At 44.5% G+C, this 25,192-nt stretch overlaps 1 protein-coding gene across 2 annotated transcripts; it reads left to right on the top strand.

Moving 5' to 3' along the window:
- Positions 1-1,654: 1,654 nt before the first annotated feature.
- Positions 1,655-24,419, top strand: LOC139421021 (ATPase 13A1). 2 transcript variants are annotated; one of them, XM_071171494.1, is made up of 26 exons: positions 1,655-1,690; positions 2,678-3,256; positions 3,490-3,579; positions 3,859-4,122; positions 4,452-4,607; positions 9,287-9,356; positions 12,851-12,957; positions 13,884-14,013; positions 14,300-14,355; positions 14,492-14,618; positions 15,220-15,357; positions 15,522-15,642; positions 15,964-16,121; positions 16,275-16,450; positions 16,653-16,763; positions 17,895-18,020; positions 18,234-18,342; positions 18,828-19,021; positions 19,158-19,254; positions 19,471-19,661; positions 19,746-19,860; positions 20,097-20,293; positions 21,006-21,148; positions 21,331-21,442; positions 21,694-21,837; positions 23,004-24,419. In XM_071171494.1, the coding sequence occupies exons 2-26, from the start codon at positions 2,906-2,908 to the stop codon at positions 23,112-23,114; spliced, it is 3,594 nt and encodes a 1,197-aa protein (XP_071027595.1). In that variant the 5' UTR covers positions 1,655-1,690; positions 2,678-2,905; the 3' UTR covers positions 23,115-24,419. The 2 variants fall into 2 exon arrangements, with proteins under 2 accessions (XP_071027595.1, XP_071027596.1); XM_071171495.1 differs by lacking the exon at positions 1,655-1,690 and having other exon boundaries at positions 2,513-3,256.
- The last annotated feature ends 773 nt before the right edge of the window (positions 24,420-25,192 follow it).

Raw genomic sequence — 25,192 nt, 5'->3', positions numbered from 1 at the left:
GGACCAGCCTTGATTTAGACACCTATGTTTGGTTCCGATTTGGTCCGGTCTGGACCAGCCTTGATTTAGACACCTATGTTTGGTTCCGATTTGGTCCGGTCCGGCCTTGATTTAGACACCTATGTTTGGTTCAGATTTGGTCCGGTCTGGACCAGCCTTGATTTAGACACCTATGTTTGATTCAGATTTGGTCCGGTCTGGACCAGCCTTGATTTAGACACCTATGTTTGGTTCCGATTTGGTCCGGTCCGGACCGGCCTTGATTTAGACACCTATGTTTGGTTCAGATTTGGTCCAGTCTGGACCGGCCTTGATTGAGACACCTATGTTTGGTTCAGATTTGGTCCGGTCCGGACCGGCCTTGATTTAGACACCTATGTTTGGTTCAGATTTGGTCCGGTCCGGACCGGCCTTGATTTAGACATCTATGTTTGGTTCAGATTTGGTCCGGTCTGGACCAGCCTTGATTTAGACACCTATGTTTGATTCAGATTTGGTCCGGTCTGGACCAGCCTTGACCTGAACGTCCACAGACGTCTGGGCCGCCCTATATTTTGCCCAATCATGGACCAAATCGGAACCAATTATAGACGTCTATGTTTCACAAGTTTGGACAGTACAGTAAAGTACATTACAGTACAGTAAAGAAAAGTAGCATACAGTACAGAAAAGTAAAGTAGAGAGTACTGTATTGTACCCTACTATACTCTAATGTACTGAACTAAACTGTACTCGATTTTACTGACTTAAACTCTACTGAACTGTAATCTGGTCTACTGAATTAAACTACTATACTGTACCGTACATTTTAAAATGAATCGATTTGGTAGACAGTTTCATTATTTTGACCTCCCCACAGTTTATTGGAAGAGTAAACTGTAACATAGTCTATTAGCTAGAAAGGTATCTTGGCGGCGTAGAGAAAATGTTGCTGTTGTAAAGCAGATTTTCTGCAATTCTATGTCATTGCTAATGCTGTGTTCCTCTGCTCAATCATTATAAAAACATCTATGGGCATGTTCCCTGAATGCCTGTCTTTTTTAGATTCCACCTGACTGTCTAGCTTTTATTTGATTGTTAGTTTTCAAAGAAGGTATTAAAAAATATATATATATATATTTCAATATTTTTTCTGCATGCTTTGTATCTGGGGTTAGTCGTTTAAGATGACACTAAAACCGTTTTTTCATCCCGAAAATGACCACTTCTTAGACGGCCTGCTTAAAAATGTTCTATACAGAAGAATCCTGTAATTAGCTCCAATTACTGTAATTTCCTCCATATTAAAAGGACAGTTCGAGTTTTGGCAATGAAGCCATTTATCTACTTCCCCAGTGATTTATGTGGACCTCCTGCAGTACCGCTGCAGACCCCAGTTGGAAAACCTCTGCTCTATTGTACTCGATTCAACAAAACTCGTACAGTATGGTACGTTACTCTACTGTAACGTACTGTACCATACTGTACAGTACTGTACTGTACTGTGATGTTCAAACTTGTGAAACGTAGCCTAAACATCTTTGATTCGTTCAAATTTGGATCCGGTCCGCATCGACCAAATATGCACTTGAGGGCGGAGCTCGTTATGATAATACCCAGCATGCTCTGCAAGTATTTTTGACATTTACAATTTGGTCATTCAGCAGATGCTCTTATACAGAGCGATTTACAGTCAGTGCATTCAACTAAGGTAGATAAACAACAACATATGACAGTTATAGCAATTACAACAAATATCTATAACATTACCGAGAAGTTTATTGTGACTGAACTGGTCCGTTGGTTTATCCTTTGGTTAAACTTCTTTCAACATTTTTGTTACCAGTTTTAAAGCTTTTGTAAAATGTAACATAAGTGCCTATGACAGATGGGAGCAATAATAAATATAATATTGAAATCTCCAATTGGGATCTTCTTTCCTAACCTGTTATGAAAAGTCAGATCTGACGATAATTTGACAAAAGTTTGATAAATCCCTTCTAGCCATGGCCATGTAGAAGAGGTATTTGTTCAGTTACTTTTTTACAAGTTACAATTTTTATTTAGACATTTTTGGAGTACATACCGGGAGTAAATGAAGATGTGCTTAGCGAAACTCCATATTTGGTGATCAACGAACGTATTTTGACATTATATAGTTTGAGCTTGAATCTGAGCCATCTCTGGACTTCAAAGGTCTCTTACACAGATACTGGTGCAGTCACAACTGTATTTTATTGTTGTGAATGAGTACAGTTTATAACGTAGAATTTTTTACTAAAATAGATAGCTATGAAATGGAATCAAATGCATAACGTTGAAGACACATGTTTGCGATGGAGGTAATTTGATGGCTTGTTTAGAAAGAAAGTAAAGTGAGAATCAAGGTTATAAAACACGTGTTCACAGCCATACACAGAATATATACCGCATACACCCTCCTCTATTTCGATTGGTCGAAACCACTTGCATACTGCCATTGTTCTTTCCCATTGGTCCTGGGTTGTTGTCAATCACAGATTTTGATAGCTCGAGTACAATAGCGTCGATTTCTTAAAGGAGAAACAACCGAATGCTCTGTGATAATTTAGCCTTTATGTTGTTAACCATTGCTTTGAAAATGTTCCTTTTAAGATGCACTTGATTTAGGATATTTGATGTCAAACAAATGTGATCAAATCGGCATCTCTCTCGACAGGAAGTAACCACACGACAGCAAAAAGGACATTACGTGTCCTTACGTGGTTGCGTACGCGGAAGCAGCTGTGTGAGAACGAGCCGATACAGAAAACTGGACCTGACACCGGACTAAAACAACTAGATTGAACTGCCTTACCAGAGACAATAATAACTAGGGGGAGGTGGAGGAAAGAGAGGGCCCGGAGAGAGAGGGACGAAAATTAACGGGGCTACGAAACAGGCGAATATGAAACAGGGGGATGTGGTTGCGGGGGACGGGAATCGGGGATCGGAGGACCTGCAAATGGCCCCCTCAATGAACAACCATAGCCAGCATGACAGCGCCGAGACTGACGACGAGAACGTTAGCTCGGTGTCAATGTACCGGCGCAGGCCCCGGCTATTCCACGGCACGGTTCTACCTTTTTTAGCCTTGCTGTACCCTGGCTGGTTGTACTTGTGGCTCGTAGTATACGGTACTTCCGAGTACCCAGAAGCAGGCCTACTAGCTCTCGCCGCCATCGGGATCGCTCACGTCCTCACAGCGCTCTCCGGTTATTGGTCCGTGCACGCGCACTGTTTGCTCACCTGCGCAAAGGTAAAGTGGATGGATCGTCTGCGGTTGTTTTGGAATTAGGTGTTGGAGATTGTGAACCAACACTGCCCAATTGAACTTTTGATCACTCCACTCAGCATTATTTTATGCTCTACACAAGGACATTTTCAAATGATGTGTAATATATTTGTGTTTCTTGTTCAGAAAGTTTGGACCTGATTATATGGCTGTGTCTGTCAGAGTATATAATGCTGTGAATCGATGTGTATTAACAGGAGCCAGACCCACACAAGGCCACCCTGGCTAAGGTTATACCCACCCCCAACAATGGTTCTGCTGAGCTGGTACCACTGCAGAGAGACCGGGTAAGTTTGCCTTGTTCCCCTGTCTCCACCTTGTTTACTTAAACAATGGTTGTGTTCAATGGGGAGAAAACATTTGTAACTGTTGCAAAATGTTTTGCTACGGTGTGCCGTGCTGTACATGACTCAGGTATACTGGTTACAACTTGTGGGAAATGCATGGTGTCAGAATGGTCCTCTCTTAACATCTCTATGCTAGTCAGTTACACTGCTTTTTGGATGGCATATTTTTTGTGTGTGTGTTTTAATTCATGTACTCACTCTCTCCTGCTCTCTCTTCAGGATGAGAACGGCGAGGGAATCCTTTCCTTTGAATTCCAGAAGATCTGCTACATCTTCGACAGTAAGGAGAGGAAGTGTTTCCTCCCCGTGTCGTTCCCCGTCCGACAGCCAATGGGCTTCTTCCAGGCCTGGCGAGGCTACCAGGAGGAGACAGACCTGCATGCCGCCGAGAAGCGCTATGGGACCAACCGCGCTGAGATGGTGGTGCCGGACTTCCTGGAGCTCTTCAGGGAGAGAGCCACCGCTCCCTTCTTTGTCTTCCAGGTGTGTGTGCGCATGCGTATTTGCGTGTTGTTTTGTCAGGTAGTAATGTGACACGTAGCAGAATCCCTCTCTAGTCTCTTTCTTCCCTTTTCTATATTGATCTCTTTAAGGGCATGTGGGGATAGAATTGACTCAATAGTTAATACCCTTTTTATACTATCTTGCTGACCTGAAACATACTGCACTAGCTCTGATATTTTATTTTCACGTGGTCCTTTCCACTACCGTTCTAGCAACTATGGTGGATGGCCGATGCATCAACCAGGCCAGCACAGTACCGCTTGGCTCAACATTTGTACAGATGGATACTCTCTCTCCCCCCTCCTCAGGTGTTCTGTGTGGGTCTGTGGTGTCTGGATGAGTACTGGTACTACAGTGTGTTCACTCTCTTCATGCTGGTGGCCTTCGAAGCCTCTCTGGTACAACAGCAGATGAGGAACATGTCTGAGATACGACGCATGGGGAACAAACCCTACATGATCCAGGTGAACTACTGTTTCTTTATCCAAGTGATCATGTCGTTTTGATATTTGCTGATACGATACAAGCAAAGGCGCATGCTCTTCTTGCTCAAGTGCAGATCATCAAATTGTCACCAGAGCCTTGTTATTGTAGTTGTAGAATGAAGGCCCTGACTCCCACTATATACTAGCATCAGGCTCATTTACCCAGGGGTTCCCAATTTTTTTTTGGTCTATGGCCCAATTTGATTATCAAACATTTTTTTGCAACCCCACCATGTGTAAAATAAAAAAATAAAATGGTAATGTAATCAACAGCCAATCTTAACTTTTTTATTTGTGTCTATGGCAAATCAGTATGGCAGTTCTTCAATCAGAAGGAAGTATGGTTTGAAGTGACTGAAATGCATCAGAAAGGTATTGGGAAGTTCAGAAAATCATCGGCTAATAATTGTGTATCATTTTCTGTGTCGAAAAGAACACCATCAATGCTTTCAATTATGATATTCTTTTCCCCCCAGTCTGATTTGGTGCCTGGTTCTGTCTACTCGATTCTAATGAATTATTCTTGTGTGCGTGGTAGAGGGAAACAGAAGACACATCCTTGTTCCTGAGAGTCTTAGCTGGCAGGAATAGGGTCATAATAAATAGCGTATAGCTTATGTCGTTCCAGAGTTAGAGCTACAATTGGTGTAAATAGAAAGGGGGATACCTATTCAGTTTTACAACTGAAAGCATTAAACTGAAATGTGTCTTCCGTATTTAACCCAACCCCTCTGAATCCAAGAGGTGCGCGGGGCTGCCTTAATCGACATCCACGTCATTGGCGCCCGGGAAACAGTGAGTTCCGGCGCCGACAGAGATGGCCGCCTCGCTTCGCGTTCCTAGGAAACTATGCAGTTTTTTGTTTTTTTACGTGTTATTTCTTACATTAGTACCCCAGGTCATCTTAGGTTTCATCACATACAGTTGAGAAGAACTACTGAATATAAGATCAGCGTCAACTCACCATCAGTACGACCAAGAATACGCTTTTCGCGACGCGGATCCTGTGCTCTGCCTTACAAACAGGACAACGGAGTGGATCCCATGCAGCGACCCAAAAAAACGACTCCGAAAAAGAGGGAAACGAGGCGGTCTTCTGGTCAGACTCCGGAGACGGGCACATCGTGCACCATTCCCTAGCATTCTTCTTGCCAATGTCCAGTCTCTTGACAACAAGGTTGATGAAATCCGAGCAAGGGTAGCATTCCAGAGGGACATCAGAGACTGTAACGTTCTTTGCTTCACGGAAACGTGGCTTACTGGAGAGACGCTATCCGAAGCGGTGCAGCCAACAGGTTTCTCCACGCATCGCGCAGACAGGAAAAAACATCTTTCTGGTAAAAAGAGGGGCGGGGGCGTATGCCTTATGACTAACGTGACATGGTGTGATGAAAGAAACATACAGGAACTCAAGTCCTTCTGTTCACCTGATTTAGAATTCCTCACAATCAAATGTAGACCGCATTATCTACCAAGAGAATTCTCTTCGATTATAATCACAGCCGTATATATCCCCCCCCAAGCAGACACATCGTTGGCTCTGAATGAACTTTATTTGACTCTTTGCAAACTGGAAACCATTTATCCGGAGGCTGCATTCATTGTAGCTGGGGATTTTAACAAGGCTAATCTGAAAACAAGACTCCCCAAATTTTATCAGCATATCGATTGCGCAACCAGGGGTGGAAAGACCTTGGATCATTGTTACTCTAACTTCCGCGACGCATATAAGGCCCTGCCCCGCCCCCCTTTCGGAAAAGCTGACCACGACTCCATTTTGTTGATCCCTGCCTACAGACAGAAACTAAAACAAGAGGCTCCCACGCTGAGGTCTGTCCAACGCTGGTCCGACCAAGCTGACTCCACACTCCAAGACTGCTTCCATCACGTGGACTGGGACATGTTTCGTATTGCGTCAGACAACAACATTGACGAATACGCTGATTCGGTGTGCGAGTTCATTAGAACGTGCGTTGAAGATGTCGTTCCCATAGCAACGATTAAAACATTCCCTAACCAGAAACCGTGGATTGATGGCAGCATTCGTGTGAAACTGAAAGCGCGAACCACTGCTTTTAATCAGGGCAAGGTGTCTGGTAACATGACCGAATACAAACAGTGCAGCTATTCCCTCCGCAAGGCTATCAAACAAGCTAAGCGTCAGTACAGAGACAAAGTAGAATCTCAATTCAACGGCTCAGACACAAGAGGCATGTGGCAGGGTCTACAGTCAATCACGGACTACAGGAAGAAATCCAGCCCAGTCACGGACCAGGATGTCCTGCTCCCAGGCAGACTAAATAACTTTTTTGCCCGCTTTGAGGACAATACAGTGCCACTGACACGGCCTGCAACGAAAACTTGCGGTCTCTCCTTCACTGCAGCCGAGGTGAGTAAGACATTTAAACGTGTTAACCCTCGCAAGGCTGCAGGCCCAGACGGCATCCCCAGTCGCGCCCTCAGAGCATGCGCAGACCAGCTGGCCGGTGTGTTTACGGACATATTCAATCAATCCCTATACCAGTCTGCTGTTCCCACATGCTTCAAGAGGGCCACCATTGTTCCTGTTCCCAAGAAAGCTAAGGTAACTGAGCTAAACGACTACCGCCCCGTAGCACTCACTTCCGTCATCATGAAGTGCTTTGAGAGACTAGTCAAGGACCATATCACCTCCACCCTACCTGACACCCTAGACCCACTCCAATTTGCTTACCGCCCAAATAGGTCCACAGACGATGCAATCTCAACCACACTGCACACTGCCCTAACCCATCTGGACAAGAGGAATACCTATGTGAGAATGCTGTTCATTGACTACAGCTCGGCATTCAACACCATAGTACCCTCCAAGCTCGTCATCAAGCTCGAGACCCTGGGTCTCGACCCCGCCCTGTGCAACTGGGTACTGGACTTCCTGACGGGCCGCCCCCAGGTGGTGAGGGTAGGCAACAACATCTCCTCCCCGCTGATCCTCAACACTGGGGCCCCACAAGGGTGCGTTCTGAGCCCTCTCCTGTACTCCCTGTTCACCCACGACTGCGTGGCCACGCACGCCTCCAACTCAATCATCAAGTTTGCGGACGACACAACAGTGGTAGGCTTGATTACCAACAACGACGAGACGGCCTACAGGGAGGAGGTGAGGGCCCTCGGAGTGTGGTGTCAGGAAAATAACCTCACACTCAACGTCAACAAAACTAAGGAGATGATTGTGGACTTCAGGAAACAGCAGAGGGAACACCCCCCTATCCACATCGATGGAACAGTAGTGGAGAGGGTAGCAAGTTTTAAGTTCCTCGGCATACACATCACAGACAAACTGAATTGGTCCACTCACACAGACAGCATTGTGAAGAAGGCGCAGCAGCGCCTCTTCAACCTCAGGAGGCTGAAGAAATTCGGCTTGTCACCAAAAGCACTCACAAACTTCTACAGATGCACAATCGAGAGCATCCTGGCGGGCTGTATCACCGCCTGGTACGGCAACTGCTCCGCCCTCAACCGTAAGGCCCTCCAGAGGGTAGTGAGGTCTGCACAACGCATCACCGGGGGCAAACTACCTGCCCTCCAGGACACCTACACCACCCGATGTCACAGGAAGGCCATAAAGATCATCAAGGACATCAACCACCCAAGCCACTGCCTGTTCACCCCGCTATCATCCAGAAGGCGAGGTCAGTACAGGTGCATCAAAGCTGGGACCGAGAGACTGAAAAACAGCTTCTATCTCAAGGCTATCAGACTGTTAAACAGCCACCACTAACATTGAGTGGCTGCTGCCAACACACTGACACTGACTCAACTCCAGCCACTTTAATAATGGGAATTGATGGGAAATGATGTAAATATATCACTAGCCACTTTAAACAATGCTACCTTATATAATGTTACTTACCCTACATTATTCATCTCATAGGCATACGTATATACTGTACTCTATATCATCGACTGTATCCTTATGTAATACATGTATCACTAGCCACTTTAACTATGCCACTTTGTTTACACACTCATCTCATATGTATATACTGTACTCGATACAATCTACTGTATCTGCCTATGCTGCTCTGTACCATCACTCATTCATATATCCTTATGTACATATTCTTTATCCCCTCACACTGTGTACAAGACAGTAGTTTTGGAATTGTTAGTTAGATTACTTGTTGGTTATTACTGCATTGTCGGAACTAGAAGCACAAGCATTTCGCTACACTCGCATTAACATCTGCTAACCATGTGTATGTGACAAATAAAATTTGATTTGATTTGATTTGAGTTAACTGCCTTGTTCAGGGGCGGAACGACAGATTTTTACCTTGTCAGCTCTGGGTTTCGATCCAGAAACCTTTCGGTTACTGGCCCCACGCTCCTAACCCGCCAGGCTACCTTTCCACCCCTGTCGGAGTTTTGTGACCCCTAGTTTTGGAAATGCTGCATTAACCAAATGATCGATTTGATCTGGATTTATATAGATCTGTCCGTGTTGTGTTCAGTAGGGAACACTGTAAAATGTTTTGAAACGGAAAATCTTTGTGTGTTCTTATTATTGAACAAGTGTAGCTAGTACCTCCCTGTTTTACTCGGTGTCATAAAAGCTTTTTCCCTACTGAACAGGCCCCTGATATTTACACGTTTGTGCCCATGTTTCCCAACAGGTTTACCGCAACAGGAAGTGGAGGCCTGTGTCCAGTGATGAACTAGTCCCCGGGGACATTGTCTCAATAGGTAAGGTTCCTGTCTGTTAACCCTTCCCGTTCAGGAGTATTTTCTTCATCTAGAACCAGGCACTTTCTCAAATCATCTTTCCTCAATTTCACGCATCTTATATCCTCGCCTCCTTTTTAAAATACATTGGAGAATAAGGGGAGGGACCTTGGACTTTGTCCTCGAATACTGTTGAGGAGAAGAGATGCGTGGAATCGTGAAGAGATTGAGATAGAGCCCCAGCCAGTTTGACACAGTGTGCATATCTTTGTCTTCCCCCCAGGATGCTCACCCCAGGAGAATTTAGTTCCGTATTTCCTCTGTCCACAGCCAGTCAAAATCAAATGAAGTTTTATTTTTCACATGCGTCGTACACAACAGGTGTCGACTAAGAATCAAATTCTTACTTACAGGTCCATTTCCAACAATGCAGATAAAAACAAATATATATATTATTATTTTTCTCCCCAATTTTGTGATTTCCAATTGGTAGTTAGTCTTGTCCCATCGCTGCAACTCCCCTACGGACTTTGGAGAGGCGAAGGTCGAGAGCCATGCGTTCTCCAAAAACACGGCCCTGCCAAGCCGCTCTGCTTCTTTACACACTGCTTGTTTAACCTGGAAGCCAGGAGCACCAATTTGTCTGAGGAAACACCATCCAACTGGCAACCGAAGCCAGCTCATGCGCAGCCTCATGGGTCTCCCGGTCACGGCCGGCTGTGACACAGCCTGTGATCGAACCCTGGTCTGTAGTGATGCTTCAAACACAACAATGCGTTACCTTAGACCGCTATGCCACCCGGGAGGCCCCAACAATGCAGAGTTAAAGTTAAGATACAAAATTGTAAAATATAAATAGTGATAAGAGGAAGAAATACACAGTGAATAACGAATCAAAATACTTTTAAAAAATAAAATGTATATATACAGGGAGTATCAGTACCAAGTCGATGTGCAGGGTTACTAGGTAATTGAGGTAGCTATGTACTGTACATCTACAGTGCATTCGGAAAGTATTCAAACCCCTTGACTTTTTCTATATTTTGTTACGTTACAGATTTATTCTAAAATGGATAAAATAGTTTTCCCCCCTAATCAATCTACACACAATACTCCATAATGACAAAGCAAAAACTGTTTTAAAAAAAAAAAGTGTTTTCTAATTTATTTTAAAAAAAAAGACAACTGAAATCACATTTACATAAGTATTCAGACCCTTTACTCAATACTTTGTTGAAGCACCTTTGGCCGCGATTACAGCCTCAAGTGTTCTTGGGTATGATGCTACAAGCTTGGCACCCTTGTATTTGGGGAGTTTCTCCCAGTCTTCTCTTCAGATCCTCTCAAGCTCTGTCAGGTTGGATGGGGAATGTCGCTGTACAGCTATTTTCAGTTCTCTAGAGCTGTTCGATCGGGTACAGGTCCAGGCTTTGGCTGGGCCACTCAAGGACTTTCAGTGACTTGTCCTGAAGCCACTTCTGCTTTGTTTTGGCTGTGTGATTCAGGTCATTGTCCTGTTGGAAAGTGAACCTTCACCCCAGTCTGAGGTACTGTGCGTTCTGGAGCAGGTTTTCATCAAGGATCTCTCTGTACTTTGCTCCGTTCATCTTTCCCTCAATCCTGACTAGTTTCCCAGTCCCTGCCGCTGAAAAACATCCCCACAGCATGATGCTGCCACCACCATGCTTCTCTGTAGGGATGGTGTCATGTTCCCTCCAGATGTGATGCTTGGCATTCAGGCCAAAGAGATCAGACCAGAGAATATTGTTTATCATGGTCTGAGAGCCCTTTAGTTGCCTTTTGGCAAACTCCAAGCGGGCTGTCATGTGCCCTTTACTGAGGAGTGGCTTCCGTCTGGGCACTCTACCATAAAGGCCGGATTTGTGGAGTGCGGCAGAGATGGTTGTCCTTCTGGAAGGTTCTCCCATCTCCACAGAGGAATTCTGGAGCTATTTAGAGTGACCATTGGGTTCTTGGTCACCTCCCTGACCAAGGCCCTTCTCTCCCTGTTTCTCAGTTTGGCTGGGCGGCCAACTCTGGGAAGAGTTTTGGTGGTTCCAAACTTCTTCCATTAAAGAATGATGGAGGCCACTGTGTTCTTGGGGACCTTCAATGTTTTGGTACCCTTCCTGTCATGGAGTTCTACGGACAATTCCTTTGACCTCATGACTTGGTTTTTGCTCTGCCATGCACTGTCAACTGTGGGACCTTGTATAAAAAGGTGTGTGCCTTTCCAAATCATATCCAATCAATTGAATTTACCACAAGTTTTAGAAACATCTCAAGGGTGATCAATGGAAACAGAATACACCTGAACTCAATTTCGAGTCTCATAGCAAAGAGTCTGAATACTTATGTAAATAAGGTATTTTTTTAAATTATTTTTTTTATATACATTTGCAAAAATGTCAACCTGTTTTCGCTTTGTCATTATGTGGTGTTAGGTTCTACATAAACCTAGTAAAAGTCATGGATGGTTAGTAAAGCTTAAACAAAGTTTACTCACCCATTGGTTCATACAGCTATATATATATATATATATATATATATATATATATATATATATATATATATATATATATATATATATATATACACACGGACGGACGGACGGACGGATGAATGAATGAATGAAGTCGGAAGTTTACATACACCTTAGCCAAATACATTTAAACTCAGTTTTTCACAATTCCTGACATTTAGAGAGAACAGTCTATGGCCTAAATCTTTGACAATTTTATGGTCTTTCCTCTGACAACGCCTGGTATAGAGGTCCTGGTTGGCAGGGAGCTTGGCCCCAGTGATGTATTGGGACATACTCACTACCCTCTGTTGCGCCTTGCAGTCTGATGCCAAGCAGTTGCCATACCAAGAAGTGATGCAGCCAGTCAAGATGCTCTCGATCGTGCAGCTGTAGAACTTTTTGAGGATCTGAGGGCCCATGCCAAATCTTCTCAGCCTTCTGAGGCATTGTCGTGCCCTCTTCACGACTGTGTTGGTGTGTTTGGACCATGATAGATCCTTAGTGATGTGGACAGAGAGGAACTCTCGACACGCTCTACTACAGCCTCATCGATGTGAATGGGGGCATGCTTGGCCCTCCGTTTCCTGTAGTCCACTCCTTTTGTCTTACTGACATTTACTGAGAGATTGTTGTCCTGGCACCACACTACCAGGTCTCTAACCTCCCTGTAGTCTGTTTCATCATCGTCGGTGATCAAGCATACCACCCTTCGTGTCGTTGGCAAACTTAATTGGTGAACAGGCAGTACATGAGGGGACTAAGCATGCACCCCTGAGGGGCCCCCATGTTGAGGGTCAGCGTGGCAGATGTGTTGTCGCTTACCCTCACCACCTGTGGGCGGCCCGTCAGGAAGTGCAGGATCCAGTTGCAGAGGTAGGTGTAGTCCAGGGACCTTAGCTTAGTGATGAGCTTCGAGAATTCTATGGTGCTGAACAGCATTCTAACGTTGGTTTGGCACAGTATATATGTCTTTCTCTTCCCCCCCCCCCAGGCCGCTCGCCCCAGGAGAACTTGGTTCCATGTGACGTGCTGCTGCTGAGAGGGCGCTGCATCGTGGACGAGGCCATGCTGACGGGAGAGTCCGTTCCTCAGATGAAGGTCAGACAGACGGGAAGCCTGTGCTATACTAGACTAGATAACATCCATGCAAAATAATGCAGTTTATCTGGACAATATACAGTGCCTTCGGAAAGTATTCAGACCACTTGATCTTTTCCAAATTTTGTTGCGTTACAGCCTCATTCTAAAATTGAATATCCCATTTACATAAGTATTCAGACCCTTTACTCAGTACTTTGTTGAAGCACCCTTTGGCAACTACTACAGCATCGAGTCTTCTTGGGTATGATACTACCCAAGAAGATACTACAAGCTTGGCACACCTGTATTTGGGGATTTTCTCCCATTCTTCTCTGCGGATCCTCTCAAGCTCTGCCAGGATGAATGGGGAGCGTTGCTGCACAGCTATTTTCACGTCTCTCCAGAGATGTTTGATTGGGTTCAAGTCCGGGCTCTTGCTGAGCCACTCAATGATATCCAGAGACTTGTCCCGAAGCCACTCTTGCGTTGACTTGGCAGTGTGTATAGAAACGTTGTCCTGTTGGAAGGTGAACCTTCACCCCAGTCTGAGGTCCTGAGCGCTTTGGAGAAGGTTTTCATCAAGGATCTCTCTGTACTTCGCTCTGTTCATCTTTCCCTCAATCCTGACTAGTCTCCCAGTCCCTGCTTTTGCTCTGACATGCACTGTCAACCGTGGGATCTTTTATATCGACAGGTGTGTGTGCCTTTCCAAATCATGTCCTATCAATTGACTCAAACTAAGTTGTAGAAACATCTCAATGATGATCACTGTAGATTGTCAACACAATGGGAATGTTACTATAGATCATTCACAAAGAGAAGCGTAGAATATCATAGGTGCTTCACAAATCCATTTATCAACATCCTATGCTTAGAAATCATAGGCTCCATTAATCCTTAAAAGGAGTGTTTTAACTTGAAGTTCCACCATGTTGTGTGTTTAGGAGCCAGTGGAGGATCTGGACCCAGAGAGGGTACTGGACCTTCAGGGTGACGCACGCCTCCACATAATCTCTGGTGGGACCAAGGTGGTGCAGCACAGCCCCCCACTCCGTGCCACTGTAGGACTCAAACGTCAGTTCCTACCTACTATGCCATGTATTATTCACTTGTCGTAAGGCAGAAATGTCCAGCTCTTTTTTTCACTTTGAGATTAACAATTCTAATTGTATTGCGCTTTCAATCTAAATGTTGTTATCGCTTATCAATATAAAAAAAAATCTACATTTTAGATACATTTTGTCATCTCCTTCGGCCTCAGAATAGATGGATTGAATCTGCCCTCAGTGATTGTATCTATCTTGTCTTACTTAGAGCAAATCGTAATAGTTTGTTTTTCTTCTTTTACATTTTTCTGCAGCTGTGGACAATGGCTGTGTGGCTTATGTGTTGAGAACCGGATTCTATACCTCTCAGGTGAGGGGCTGCTGCTCTTGACTACCGAACTTGTCCAATAAGAACCGCTTGTTTTCATTTTCTGTTGCAACATGTTTTGCTACGGCGTTCACTAATGAATACAACCCATGGTGTTGTTGACCACGCCGGTCTACAGGGTAAACTGCTGAGGACCATCTTGTTTGGAGTGAAGAGGGTGACAGCCAACAACTTAGAAACATTCATCTTCATCCTCTTCCTCCTGGTGTTCGCCATCGCTGCTGCTGGATATGTGTGGGTGGAAGGTGAGTAATCCAGTGAACAACGCAATTCAATCAATTCAATCAATCAATCAAATGGATTTTATAAAGCACTTTTTACGTCAGCGGTTGTCCCAAAGTTCTTCACAGATACCCAGTCTTAAAACCACATGGAACAAGCAATGCAGAGGCAGAAGTACAGTTGGTTCTACTTAGAACATTTCTCCATTATACAGTTTGTTTATATCTTAGCCAAGACAGAATTTAAGGTGATGTTGTTTTTTTTTTACTCCCTAAGACATGTATGAACATTTTGGCAGTCTTGCCAAAGGACCTTATTCATAAAAATAAAAAACACACGACTTAAACACAAATTCCTCCTTTATAAAACGGAAGAAAACATTTTGTCGAAATAGGCCCTGAGGTCAGGAGAGAGCAGCAGGTTTTTCCTGACCTAATGCAGTATAACTGTATATATTATTACTAATAATAACAATGTATGACATTTAGCAGATGCTTTTATCCAAAGCAACTTACAGGCATGTGTGCAAACATTTTATAAATGAACATACTGCATAGCTTTCTCTGTGTGAGTAACTACTGCTTATAGGTGTGTAACTGTCTCTGTGTGTTCTCTCCCCTGCAGGAACTAAGGACCCTAGCAGGAACCGGTATAAGTTGTTCCTGGAGTGTACTCTCATCCTGACCTCTGTGGTTCCACCTGAGCTTCCCATAGAATTGTCTCTGGCAGTCAACACATCCCTCATCGCTCTGGCCAAGCTCTGTGAGTCAACAGATTGTGTGTTGGGGTTGGGGTGGTATGCGGTGGTATGTGTTGTGAAAGTGGTTCTGAAAGTGGAATAGTAATGTTTCTAGTACTTAATGATGTTAGTCGACCTCGCTGTTCTGCTATTTGACTCACCCCTTTATTTCTTCTCCCTTTCATAGATGTGTTCTGCACTGAGCCCTTCAGGATCCCGTTTGCAGGCAAGGTGGAGGTGTGCTGCTTCGACAAGACGGGCACCTTGACCAGCGACCATCTGGTGGTGCGGGGGGTCGCTGGCCTCAGGTACACTCGCTTTTACATTTTTCAGTATGATACATTTCTTTGTTGCAATTTTTTACAAAGATTGACTGGACCTGATAATATTAAAACATTTTTAAAGGCTTCCTAACGGCATCGTAATGCATCGTAGCGGTCTGGGTTAAGTAAAGTGTCTACCAATGCCCTTATGCGCTGGTGTCATACTGTGAATCTTGTCATATTGAGGAGTGACACGTAAAGAGCAACACATATGTTTTGAGCGTTTATTTAATCATATTAAAATCTTTGGAAGAATATGAAGTACATTTTTACATTTGTTTGTAAACATTTTCTAAACTCCTCCAGAGAAGGGAAAGAAGTGACTCCCGTGTCAGAGATCCCAGTAGAAACGCATCGGGTGATTGCTACCTGTCACTCACTGGTTACCCTTGACGATGGACAGCTGGTAGGCGACCCTCTGGAGAAGGCCATGCTCACTGCTGCTGACTGGACCCTCACTAAAGGTTGTGTGTGTGTGTGTGTGTGTGTGCGCCCGTGTGTGTGTGTGTGCGCCTGTGTACCTCAGGATCTCCTCTTTGTAAACCAGTAGAGAAAGTGTGTGTGTGTCTCTGTGTTTACATCATATCTACCCTTCTGTCCCTCTCTGTGTGGTGTAGATGAAAAGGTGTTTGCTCGTGGTATAAAGACCCCAGGCCTGAAGATCCACCAGCGGTTCCACTTTGCCAGTGCTCTGAAGAGGATGTCCGTCCTCGCCTCCTATGAGAAACTGGGCTCCGCTGACCTCTGCTATGTCTCCACTGTCAAAGGAGCTCCAGAGACACTCAGGGACATGGTTAATATCATAGAATGAAATAGAACCACTGACATTTGAATGTATAATTGAATATGTCTTTATGGTCAATGTAATTACATGTCTACTATAATACATGTCTACTGTACCACACTTCACGTACAAGTACACAGTCTCAGTGTTGAGTGAATACGCCATTGCTGCAGTCATTACCGTTGTTCTAGCCATTTGTTTGTTTCTGTAGTTCTCAGAGTGCCCAGACAGCTATGACCAGGTGCACAGGGAGATGTCCCGAGAAGGGGCCAGGGTTCTGGCCTTGGGCTACAGAGAGATAGGACACCTCAGCCACCAACAGGTAACTCTACCTGTCCTGTCCAACTCACCTACCTGTCCTATCTTTCTCAAACTTTTTGCAGCCCTTTTGTGATAGCAAATTCATCAGGGACCCCCTCATAATCAGATCACAACTCGTGAGATAAAAAAAAAAAAAAAACTAGCATACAATGAGTTTTACTATGACTTTGGCAGTGCATGGCTGGACGAATCAAGTCTTGGGCCCCGGAAGACATATTGACATACTCTTGGCATCGGAGAGAACATTTCCTGCAGTTCTGCACATTTTGTCATGTGGCAGAGATAATTGTTGTTGTTGCAGCTTTAACACTAATATCCTGCAACTCAACACATTTTTCCATGGGGCAGCGCATTTTTCCATGGGGCAGAGAGAAAACTTTGCTGTTTTAAAGCTTAAATGACAATGCACTTAAGAAAAAAGAAAAACAAAAACATTTTGGGGGATTAAAATAAATATTGAGTTGAGAAAAAGATAGTTGGTAGAGTACTGTGGATACCAGTATCTCTGTGAGCCTCCCAGGCCCATGTTGCCCAGGGTTAAGAACATACATTGTAGATGAATAATATTACATTGTATTGTATTACACACAGAATACTTATTCCATGGATCACTTGGTCAAAATGTGTTAAATATGTTGTTGTTAGTAATATCATTTTTAAATCAAATAAACGTTTATCAGGTACACCACCCGGTTCACGAAAATGGGCCGTTATATAAAGCAGGCAGACTGGCATCGAGGCATTAGTTACTGTTTGATTGAACGTTAGAATTGGCAAAACGAGTGACCTGAGCGACTTTGAGCGTGGTTTGATAGGCGGTGCCAGATGCTCTGGATCCATTATCTACTTGTCCTGTCTAACTCACCTATCTGTCGTGTCCTGCTCTGTGTGAGGGGATGAGTTTCCCGAAAGCCTCGTAGTTAACGTGGCACGCTATTTCAATACTCTCAACAACCAAGCTGCACAGCTTAGAGAGAGGGTGAGGTACTTCTGGGTCTTCGAGATAAATAAAGTACCACGTTAGCTACAGGGCTTTCGTGAACCTCAGCCAAGTGGCTAGATGAGAGTGGCTCTCTTTTGTACAGCAGGGGTTGGGTGTTTGTGTGACTGGGTGCCTTGTGGCGGTCTACAGGTGCGGGAGGTGACTCGTGATGCTCTGGAGTGTGACCTGCAGTTTGCCGGCTTCATGGTCGTCTCGTGTCCCCTGAAGACCGACAGCAAGGCTGTCATCAAAGAGATTCAGGAGGCGTCGCATCACGTGAGGAGGCGGTCTCGGAATACACACGCACGCTCACACACATTCGCACAGACTCATTAGCAGGAAAAGCCACACACCGATACTGATAAAGATTTGGTTCAGATTACAATTATCACAGTAATATCAGGCACATCCATGCACGCACTTACTCCGTAATGCGCGTACACACCACACACACACACATAACCCTCCTCTCCTCCATCTCTCCTTCAGGTGGTGATGATAACAGGTGACAACCCTCTGACAGCATGCCATGTGGCCAGAGAGCTCCACTTCATCCAGAAGGAACACACGCTCGTACTGCAGGCCAGACCCAACCAGGGTAGGGGCACACGAAGAGCCCATTTATGCTTAAACCGAAAACCGCCCTGTAGGTTTTTCCTCCAACCCTAATCTAGTGCACCTGATTCTAATAATTAGCTGGTTGATAAGCTGAATCCGGTTAGTTACAACTGGGGTTGGAGCGAAAACAGACAGGATGGTAGCTCTCCACGAACATGGTTGGAGGGCTCTGTACTAGACTAATCTACAGACTAATGCATTGATGATATAGCCATATGATTGTTGTAATGATGGGATCTATAGTGGACAGTGCATGTGTTGTAGACCTGGGTCAAATGCATATATATTATACTTGAGCTGCACTTGGTCTACTTTGCCCCAGTGCAATGGAATAAAATGCAAACCAAATCAAGCGCACCTTAAGTACTTGAGACTATTTGACATAATATGTATTTAATCAGGGTAGTATGTCACTGTTTTAAGAATGCTCCATAATACGGTCACTTGTGGCGTTGTTCCTTCCAGGTGAGTGGCAGTGGGAGTCTATAGACGGCAGTGTGTGTGTTCCGCTGCCCCCGCCGTCTGTCCCCTCGCTGGTCGATCAGTATGATCTGTGTGTGACGGGGGAGGGGCTAACCAGACTGACCAGTGACACGCGGTTGCTCCATGCCCTCCTGCCCCATGTCCAGGTGTTCGCACGGGTCAGCCCTAAACAGAAGGTCAGTCTTCTTGCCTCCTCGTAGACGTTAGCAGTGTCAGAAATGGCACCCTATTATTTTTCTAGTGCACTACTTTTGACAAGGCTAGTTTGAGGCTAGTTTTGTGCTAACTGTGTGTATTGTTATTGTGTTCCAGGAGTTTGTAATCACTAGTCTTAAAGGATTGGGCTATACAACATTGATGTGCGGAGACGGGACCAATGACGTCGGAGCACTCAAACACGCCCATATCGGTGAGGTCACTCGACATGTCACTCAAAGCTGTGCACAATATTCAGCAACGTTAATGCGCACACCTGTCTTAGTCCATGACACCTTCAATTCAACCTTTATTGTCTCAGTAGGCAAATGTATGCCATCTTCTTATCATAAACAATGTCACTATATGGGAATAATTTTGTGTCCATTCTCTCTCTCTCCCTCTCTCAACCTTCCCTCCACCTTTCCAGGTGTGGCTCTGTTGGCGAACGCCCCAGAGCGTATGCCTGAGAGGAGGAAGAGGGGCAGAGAGAAGGAGACCCCAGCAGCCGACTCCAGACCCTCCCTACCTCCGGTCACCAGCTCAGGGGTCAAATTGACCTCCAGGGCAGCCAGGCAGAGGGTCATGGCCCAGAGAGAGGAGCAGCTAGCCGCGCAGAAGGTGGGGTGTGTGTGTGTGTAGGGAGGGAGGGGTGTGTGTACGTGCGTGCGTGTTGTTAACCATTTGGTGTTTATTCTGTTGTAGGAGAGGATTAGTCAAGTCTTAAGGGAGCTGGAAGAAGATCAGATACAAGTAGTGAAACTGGGAGATGCCTCCATTGCTGCCCCCTTCACCTCCAAATTGTCCTCCATACAGTGCAGTGAGGAACACATGCATAATCAACACACATTTTTTACACCCGTACTGTATACAAACACAAATGAACACAAACGCTCGCTCGCTTTCTCTCTCTCACTCACTCACTCACTCACTCACTCACTGTCTCTCTCTCTCTCTCACTCACTGTCTCTCTCGCTCTCACTGTTTCTCTCACTGTCTCTCTCTCTCTCTCTCTCACTACATGATTATCATCTCCTCATCATCTCTCCTCCCCAGTCTGCCACGTGATAAAGCAGGGCCGCTGTACGCTGGTGACCACACTACAGATGTTTAAGATCTTGGCGCTGAACGCCCTGGTGCTGGCCTACAGCCAGTCTGTTCTCTACCTGGAGGGGGTCAAGTTCAGTGACTTCCAGGCCACCCTACAGGGCCTGCTATTGGCCGGCTGCTTCCTCTTCATCTCCAGGTCAAAGGTGAGAGGTCACATGGCGGTAAAAACACAGTAGTGCTATCCCTTGATAGTTTTTCCTCCTTCAGTTCCTTGTGTCCTCTCCTTCCTGCCTCCTTCCCTGCTTCTTCAAAACATCAGAGGGAAGCGTTACTTTTCCTTGAATCCTCTCCTCAGTTCCCGTAGACATTTTTTTAGGAGAAAAGGACATTAGAAATTGTGGAAAGAGTATTAAGAAAGAACCTGTGTGTGCTTACTACATGTATGACATGCATGTACTCTAGTTGTGATTGGTAGGAATCCATATTATTATGTAGCCCTAGTTTCAAGTTAAGCTTTAACTCAACTTAGGGGGTTTTCACATTAAATTTGGTGCCCTGGTCCGTTTTCCTGGAGTGTTTGTGAGAATTCTACAACATCAGTTTTGCTTTCACCAGACCTGAAAATAACCGTTTTCAGAGTGCGATTAGCAAGACGCACATTCTACATGACGATAGCGAGCTAGCTAGTTTACAACAGGCAAAACATTCCACGCGACTCCTGATACTCTGGTCCTGCAACTTGGACCCGCGACAAACGCAAGTCCAGGATACGTTTTAGCCGGGATTTATTTGTGTGTCACACATGCTTTTATAGTGCGGCTCAGGGCACCAAACGCTCCAGGAAATGGATCATACAGGGGATATGTGAAAGCTCCCTTTTTAAGTTTTCATCCTAATTTCTCTTGTCCTGTCCAGCCCCTGAAGACTCTGTCTAAAGAGCGGCCCTTACCTAACATCTTCAACCTGTACACTGTTCTGACAGTGCTGCTGCAGTTTGCTGTTCACTTCTGTAGTCTGGTATACCTGTACAAAGGAGCACAGAGCAGAAGTCCTCCAAGGTACACATACATACACACACACACACACACTATAGATACCTACAGTCTTTTTGATACTGTATTTGCTCCCACCCAGTACTAACCGTACATGTTCACCTTACAATAATTGACATGGTCTTGTTTCCAACCTGTCCAAGTATCCCCTCTCTTAATCTTCTGTCTGTTGTCCTTTTACCTTTTAGGGCGGAGAGGTTTGCGGACCTGTACAAAGAGTTTGAGCCCAGTCTCATCAACAGCACTGTGTACATAATGTCTATGGCCATGCAGATGGCTACCTTTGCCATTAACTACAAGGTACTGCTCTTCCTCCTCCATATCTTCGGTTTAATGAAGCCTTCATGATCCCTTTATAAGGCCTTTCTTTGCATATAAAATATTTGTGAGGATTCTATGTAGGGCTTATGAAGGCTTCATTAAGCCTACATAAGGGATACCTAATTGAAAATGTGGCCCATTTTCTATACAATGAATAGACTCTTCAGTACTTATCCTAGCCATCATTGAATAATACACGTGTATTCCACTAATACTGTGTGTTTTTCTAGGGTCATCCTTTCATGGAGTCTCTGAGAGAGAACAAACCGCTGCTGTGGAGTATTGCCCTGTCAGGTCTGGCCATCGTGGGCCTTCTCTCAGGGTCCTCGCCTGAATTCAACGAGCAGTTTGCTCTTGTAGATATACCAACAGAGGTATATATATATATTATACAGATGTCGGGCCTTAATCTGATCACTCTTTTGTCCCGGAAAAATGTACTGCTCATTAGGGAATTCAAATGAGCCTTGTGATTTATAGTAGTTATGTTCACTGAAAAGCCGCTGTTCTCTATTTCTCCTTGAGGGGGCGGTCAAGTTTTTCAGACCAGTGGGGCTATGTTTGTCCATGTTCTGTCGGCTACCCGTTAGCCTATTCATTGTCACATATTGAAAGGTGTGAAAACCCATAATAGGCTACTGTTTGTTTCCCAGTCTATTGTTGCTTGCTAGGTCGGTGCATGTTCTATGAGTCAATTTAGCATACCTTGTATTACTTATAATCATTTTTATGTTGGACTTGTGCTCACAATCTAATTGTTATTTGTCCAATGATTTATTCTTTCTTAAAGGTGGGGCAATCCCACGCCTTTTGTATTTGTTTTGCTTTTATTGAAGCGAGAGAACATTGTTGGAAAGATTCGGGGGGTGGTCATAGAGAAGTGGGATGGATTTGAACCAATGCCAACTCTGGTATATATGTCCCGGGGTCAGTGGCTGTAGACGCTGGACCACACAGGCACTGAGGCCACCAATAATTGGTTCTGCCTATTTCTTGCCTTGAACATATAATAAAACAATTGATTAAACAATTAAATGATTATCCCTAACGAAAAATACATATACACCCTACAAATATGTCAATGTTTTATAATCCACATAAGAATACACACGAGACGCACTGTAGCCTACTTGAACTGGCACACAGTGGCCTTGCAGTCCAAGGTACATTGTAGGTACGCTATTGCATTGTATAGAAACACCGCTTCCAGCTGCCCCCTGGCGGCGATTCTACATATTGCTTCAAACATTCAACTTCTCCTGCAGGATTATTTTCCTCCTGCAATGAAACTGGTCAAATCAAGATCAAACATCTGTACTTTCACACACATTTTGTGTGATTGTTTTGATGTATTGCTTTATAACTTGTTATAAGCATGTATGAATCTTTATAATGAATGAACTAAGTTTATAATAAAATGTTTTGAAGTTCTCCATTTAACTCCTTTTAAGTCCAGGACTAGGCTTAATCTGTGTCTGGGAAACCAGCGCAAAAGGACGTATAAATTATTATAACCTCTTATGTGTTTTCTGCCCTGCAGTTCAAGCTAGTCATCGCCCAGGTCCTGGTGGTTGACTTTGTCGCTGCCCTGCTGGTTGACCGCGTTCTGCAGTTCCTGCTGGGCAAAGGAACCCTGAGGCTGCCTTCCTGAATTGCCGTGCCAACAGCTGCCCCGAGCAACCCACTGCCCTCGGCAACCAAACTGTAAAGGGAAAGGATTGAGGAGACTTGTGGAGGGAGGAAAAGATTGAAGGCTGATGTGATGCACAAGACAGCTGAGGAGATGGACTAGGCATGTCAGGCAGACGCGCAGTACTGCTGCACCACACCCCTAAATGTTACCCCATCTCTGCTCTGTCCCTCTGTTCCCCCTCTTCACTAATGTATTTAAAATGACATTTATTTTATGCTAGAGACAAACTTGGGCTCAAATGGTATTTTCTTCCTTTCGAATACTTTTTGGTTGAATGCATTTTGGTTGATCCTGCCAGGAGCTCCAGATAAGCAGGGTTTGCACTTTTGGGACTGTTCCGTTGCGCCAGGCAAGTTGAAACAAGTGCAGCTAAAGCGTTTGAAAGAAAATAAATACTATTTGAACCCAGGTCTAGTTAGACTCCCCCTTCTCTTGCCTTCCCGTTCCCTCTCTCCATCCCTCCCTTTTCTCACTGAAGGCCAAGAAGACAGCAGTATTGTGTGGCGTTAGAGATTGTGTGCCAGCCCATGTGAAACGTGCACACACACACACAACAGGGCGTTCTCCAAGAGAATTGCGAAGTGTTTGATTTTTTTTCCCATTTTGTTTTCTCTTCTTCATTTTGTAAAAAGATAAAACTCTTACAGACTTCTAAAAGACCAACAAATACAAGTGGTGCTTTTTTTGTCAAGTGCTACTTTGTCATGTTCCATTTACCTATGCAGTGCACTGCCTACTATACCTACATAGGGGTTGAACATATATTTTTAAGGTGATGAGTGAGCTGCATACATTGTAACTGGAAGTCAAGTTGAGAGGGCACAAAAATAGTCTTCAGATCCTTTTTCTTGATGTTTGTGTTTGAGAGGACTTTAATTAAGTCCTGTGTGCCTCACTTGGTTGAGCATGGCACTTGCAATGCCAGGGTTGTGGGTTTGATTCCCATAAGGGACCAGTATGAAAATGTCTGTGCTCACTACTGTAAGTCGCTCTGGATAAGAGTGTCTGCTAAATGACTAAAATGTTAATGTCTGGTGCACCCTGGCTAGTTACACTGGCAATCTATTGTAACAGATTATAGTCTAGTAGCTGAGATTACTACACTGGTAACAGAGGTGGGATGATATAATGACTGGTACGGGACACCCATAGACCTATATATACTGAACAAAAATATAAACGTCAAGTGTTGATCACATGTTTCATGAGCCGAAATAAAAGATCCCAGAAATGTTCCATACGCACAAAAAGCTTATTTCTCTAAAATGTTGTGCACAAATTTGTTTACATCCCTGTTAGTGAGCATTTCTTCTTTGCTAAGATAATCCATCCACCTGAAAGGTGTGGCATATCAAGAAGCTCATTAAACAGTAGGATCATTACACAGGTGCACCTTGTGCTGGGGACAAGAAAAAGCCACTAAAATGTGCAATTCTGTCACAATGCCACAGATGTCTCAAGTTTTGAAGGAACATGCAATTGGCATGGTGACTGCAGGAATGTCCACCAGAGCTGTTGCCAGAGAATTGAATGTACGTTGCTCTGCCATAAGCTGCCTCCAATGCCGTTTTAGAGAATTTAGCAGTACGTCCAACCGGCCTCACAACCGCAGACCACATGTATGGCGTCATGTGGGTGAGCGGTTTGCTGATGTCAATGTTGTGAATAGAGTTACCCATGTTGGTGGTCGAGTCAGGGTATGGGCAGGCATAAGCTACGGAGGACTAACACAAGTTCATTTTATCTATGGCAATTTTAATGCACAGACATACCGTGACAAGATCCTGAAGCCCATTCTGTGGCCCATTTTTTTGGCAGATGTTATTGCAGGTGTAGCAAAATGCTTGTCTGCAAAGTTGCTGAGGAGCTGGAAGCAGAGCTTCCATGTCTGTCTGCGCCATCTTACTTTTTTAAATCTGTGACCAACAGCATATCTATTCCCAGTCAAATTAAATCCATAAATTAGGGCCCAAATGATTTATTTCAAATGACTGATTTCCTTGTTGCGTTTATATTTGTGTTCAGTATAATAACAT

This window comes from Oncorhynchus clarkii, chromosome 12 (assembly GCF_045791955.1).
Source record: "Oncorhynchus clarkii lewisi isolate Uvic-CL-2024 chromosome 12, UVic_Ocla_1.0, whole genome shotgun sequence".
Lineage (NCBI taxonomy): Eukaryota > Metazoa > Chordata > Actinopteri > Salmoniformes > Salmonidae > Oncorhynchus > Oncorhynchus clarkii.
This window is presented reverse-complemented; position numbering and strand designations above follow the sequence as displayed.